Source organism: Pieris rapae, chromosome 17 (assembly GCF_905147795.1).
Source record: "Pieris rapae chromosome 17, ilPieRapa1.1, whole genome shotgun sequence".
NCBI lineage: Eukaryota > Metazoa > Arthropoda > Insecta > Lepidoptera > Pieridae > Pieris > Pieris rapae.
The window spans coordinates 6,047,539-6,052,550 of record NC_059525.1 but is presented as its reverse complement, the minus strand read 5'-3'; the positions used below and the strand labels follow the sequence as shown (position 1 = coordinate 6,052,550).

Sequence of the window (5,012 nt, the reverse complement as noted above, 5' to 3'; positions counted from 1 at the left end):
GTTTACGAAATATATGTATATTTTGGCTTAATTAACTATAACATATACAAATGTTTCGGATTGTTACTGATTCAATTATAAATAATTCAGTATAGCATATTTTAGTTGTCCTTATAATTATATATACGAATGCCAGCAAGTTTCTTTTTTAGGTATTTATAAAAGATCTGGAAACTATTTTATGAGAAACTCTAAGTTTCTATGGACACTGTGTGATAGTTTCCATAAGCCTGAACAATAACTTGTATGAGATAACATTAGCTCACGCTTACTAAATAATTTCGGTTGTCTAGTCACGCCTACGGTACGCCAATCCAAGTCTTATACAATTGTGAAATGTATTCTTTATAATTGTATCTTTAATAATAATATTGCGTGTTTTAGATGTAATTCTTAAGTTTCAAAATAATATATTTTATAATAATTATATCATAGACAAAGTCGCAGTATGATATTGGGGCAGTAAGTTCAGCAATTCGGAATCGTTTCGTTTCGTAATGTATTTTTATTCATTTGATATTCCTGTGAAAAACAATTCAATCGAAACGTTTTACACAAATTATTTATCAGCCCTATTAATTTGATTGCACGGAAATTTGTTGAAACTGCCAATAGTTTTTCAAAAGCAGCCAAACGTATCTGGTTTTATTTATATCATAATCAAAACCTGCATTTATCGTGTACTGCGTTCCACATAAAAAAATGACCATTTATTACAAGAGCTATGTCAAAATCGCCAGACAGCGACACTTAAAAACTGCAATAAAAATGCTATAACTTCGACGTGCTTCGGATTCCGCGATGCTTTTAAAAACGAATTCGCTACGGAAATATATTTATTCAAAATGCATTTTCACGAGTTGATTGTCGTTTATCTGTTTCATTATGTGCATTGTTTTAGTAGAAATGCAAATTATCTGAAGCCAATAAATGCCGCGTCACCACCTGATTATTTTGATTGGAGGGATTTAAACGCCGTGTCTCCCGTAAAAAATCAGGGGAGCTGTGCAGCATGTTGGGCATTCAGTGCCGTCGGTAATATTCTTTAAATTTCCTCTGGCGACACGCCAAATAGTATTCCGTTGGAGAAAGACTGTAAGGAAATTAAAAGTATCTTTTGGCTCGCATTTAAATTAGCTAGTTTTTATAATGGCGGTGTGCTTGTCAGAGTCGAACCTTCGATCTTCTGAACTGAACATCGATATAACTAACACATCGGAATTAATAAAAAAGTGTTTTTTTTTTACCTTTGTTTTCAGCGAATATTGAGAGTCACATCAAAATACACCTCGGACAGAGCCTGGTGTTATCCGAGCAGTTTTTAATTGACTGTAGTGTAGAGAGAACGGGATGCAAGAACAGTACTGTCTTGAAAACATTCGCGTAAGTTGCAAACACAAATGAATCTGTCAATCAATGAAATAGGAATTCTTATAACTTAAGAGCAGTGTTGGCCTAGTGGCTTCAGTGTGCGCCTCACATCCTTGAAGTATCGAATCGTAGGTTCGATCCCCGACTGTACACTAAAGAACTTACTTTCTATGTGCGCATTCGCTCGAACGGTAGAGGAAGTTAATGGCGTGTGTCAGGACCCCCTACTACATTAGACTGACAAATCATGAAACACATACCTTTATTATAAAGACAATATACTTTGCCTTACATGCAGTACAATTGCAGTTTGCACTGGACTTATGTACGTGTATAAAACTTGTAACACCAAAGTGTTAAAAAAAACAACTAACTGGGGCCATGTATTGGATTAAGGCGATGTCAATTTAATGGAAAATGATTGCTGCAGCAGCCAGTCACGGGGTCTCTTGGTAGAATGCTTACGCGACCCCTAGTTACCCCAACAGTGACGTGATTGGTGGGAGGGGCTTAGTGGGAGCGAGTCCCACACTCTGTGAGGATTTTTCCCCCCTTCCTACCCCTCAATAAAAAAAGGGGGCCATGTATTGACCTATTAAATGTGTTTTTCAGTGAAATCGTTTATCAATTTCATGGAGTTCTACAAGAATCAGACTACTATCCTTATTCAGATCGAGCTGAAGAATGCAGATGGAATGGAATAAATCCAAAACCAGTCCCAGTTATAGGTTTCCGAAGAGTGTTCCCTGACGAAGCAGTCATGATGAAATATTTGTACCAATATGGACCGCTTTCAGCAGGTAATAATTTTGTTTCTTAAATAGATTAATATTTTGGTTTTAATCGAATTCATTATATAAAATAAAAATATTCGATTCAATAATGCGAGGCATAAGTAGCATGATATAAAAACCAAGGGTGCTACAACCAAGAAGATAATGTGATAATGTGGAAGGCTCAGAAGGATAATCCATCCCAAAAAATTCTATAAACATGCTCTTATTTTAATAACGTAATAAAACGTACATAATATCGATTCTATGTAAATAAATGCTTTTTTTTAATATTTTCATAAAATAATTTTAAATTAAGGTAAGAGAATAGAACCATCTGCATTTTATACCATGTTTACCATGGAGAGTGTTCAGAGAAGTTGTTCCGATCAGTAGGGGTGGTCCGCACCGGTTGTCACCGTTTTGGAGTGACACCCACCCGGTCACTGAAGCCGCTGCAGCTGCCTACTGAAGTATCTCCAAACCAATTAGATTTAGGGACAAGAAAACATTGTACCTATTCTTAATAGTCCGGCAACGCAAGCCAGGTGATGTGAGTGTCCCTGGACGGCGGTATCACTTAAGATCAGGTATCCTGCCCATTTTTCTCTTGTTATTAAAAAAGAACCAAAGTAACAAGTCATATCGCTTGCCTGTGGTTAATTTTAATTGATGATCCAATCCTTTTTAATATACTCATGGTGACAATGTTTTTTAGCAATTAATTCAGCATCAATGCTCAACTACAAACCTAACACGATCGACGAGCCAACTGAAGAACGCTGCTCCTCATCACCTGATGCCCTCAATCATGCTGTTTTGATTGTTGGATATAATACTTATGGTATGTGTTCTTGGAAACTTAAGTTGTTTTAGGTAGCATATTCAAGGTATCTGGATCAAATCGTATATATACAATGCTATTACTAGTTCAACAGCAAAAACAGGTTTCTAAGACGTAATGGTAGATTCATTTCTAACACATGATTTTGTATGGATCTTTAACACCAAATAGCAATGCTGACTTTAACCTACGCAATGTTCATTTTGCGGCATCAGCGCGTTTTGTAAACTAAAAGCCAGCAATAATTTATTTAATCGTTCCAACTAGGCCACAAAAAAAAATAACGAATTAGATCGACTGTGTCCTCGATAATAGACGCAGACGCCGTGTATAAACATCATACTAATTATGTCATTAATAAGTATTACAAAGATAATACAAAAAAAACTTGAATCACAAGAGCTGGCACGGTGACACCAAAAAGGCCACATATACAAATAAATAATTTAGAACCATAGTGTGTCCTCGATAATAGGTGCGGACGTCATGCACAGTGATTTACATTGTCTCTATTTCTTTTACAAAGCATTTCATACTTCGTAAGTTTGAAAAAGTATTATTTATATATTAAAGTATTATTAGTACGCTTATAATGCATATAGTATGTGTATGAAAAATTTAGTATTGCACGGGTTCACTCTTGCTTTGAGACACGACCTAACTCTTAATTAAATACCTGTGATGAATGTCATAAAACTAATAACATAATATTTTTAAAATTTATTCCAGTATTTTGGTATGTATCTAATATAAATATATATATAAATTATCGTCTTGTTTTTCAGTGAGTGCAGAAGGCCGGAAAACTCCCTTCTGGATTATCAAGAACTCATGGGGAAGGGAATGGGGAGACGGAGGGTATTACTACCTTGTGCGTGGGCGAAACGCTTGTGGTATTTCTAACGACGTGTCATTTAGTTTCGTTGATTGAAGATATTGTTAAACAGTAACGTAATTTGGCAAAGTTTTTATTAAATTAAAATGCAATGAATGTTATTTTTACTATATATATAATACTCAAAAGCTATGGTGATATACACATCTTCTCTCAAAAGAGACTGTAATTACCTCAATTTGTGTTTTCCTTTAATTACTCAAAATGTATTAGTGTTCCTTCAATCTGAAAGACACATGGGAGCTGGTTAGTAATTCCCATAATGTTTAACAGTATGTCATGAAACAAATATTATAATATCGTGTATATATACGAATCGAGTTTTAGAACTTAATAATTACGCAGATCATCAAGTCTTGCTTTTAGTAATACATATACCAGGGAGATCATAAACTCGACAACTGGACAGTGCAACAATGTACACTTATGAATGTCACTATATATTTAAAAGGAAAATTTATATTGAATACAAGTTCCTAAATCAGTGCGGGCGAGAAGATTTGGCAGGAAACTCTCCGCCACTCTTAATCGCAACAGCTTGCTTCACTTAAGTATGCGCTTAGCAACAGCGGGCAAAACAGAGAACAAAACACAAACATTTAGTCAATGAAATAAAACGGAGAAATGTCATGGAAAGGTCAAAGAAATCATCTTTTTTTCGTCAACGTAAAGAGTTAAGAGACTGATTCTCATATAAAGCAATGGCTAGTGGTATAGTAACATAAAATTAAAAAGTCGTCATACAACCACGACTAACAGCTTATTATAGTATTTTCAACCCAGGAAATGCCAGCTACTCCTATTAAGTACTCCGCTATTTAAATATCAGACATTAAAAAGGATAAAATAAAAACGCAGACATCATTCAGGAATTAGTTTTTGAGATTATATTTTTATGTTGACGAAACCCGCTTTAACGGCCATTGAAAGGCCCTTTAATTTCCCATTGTAAAGTTTATTAAAACCGTATAAAATTTTATTAAATGAAATTAAATCTGGGGAACATTCCATCATCGCTCAATAGCGTTTAATATTTTTGCAGAAAATGTTGAAGAAATAAATTATGATAAAAACAACAGTCAAAGTTTAATACTAATAATTTATTCATATCAACTTTTTAGGTACACAT

The 5,012-nt window shown here is 34.6% G+C and overlaps 1 protein-coding gene across 1 annotated transcript; it reads left to right on the top strand.

Moving 5' to 3' along the window:
* The first annotated feature begins 845 nt into the window (after positions 1 to 845).
* LOC111000487 (cysteine proteinase 1) lies at positions 846 to 3,979 on the top strand. The gene is made up of 5 exons (XM_022269933.2): positions 846 to 1,035; positions 1,260 to 1,383; positions 1,984 to 2,171; positions 2,863 to 2,988; positions 3,774 to 3,979. The coding sequence occupies exons 1-5, from the start codon at positions 846 to 848 to the stop codon at positions 3,917 to 3,919; spliced, it is 774 nt and encodes a 257-aa protein (XP_022125625.1). The 3' UTR covers positions 3,920 to 3,979.
* Positions 3,980 to 5,012: the final 1,033 nt, after the last annotated feature.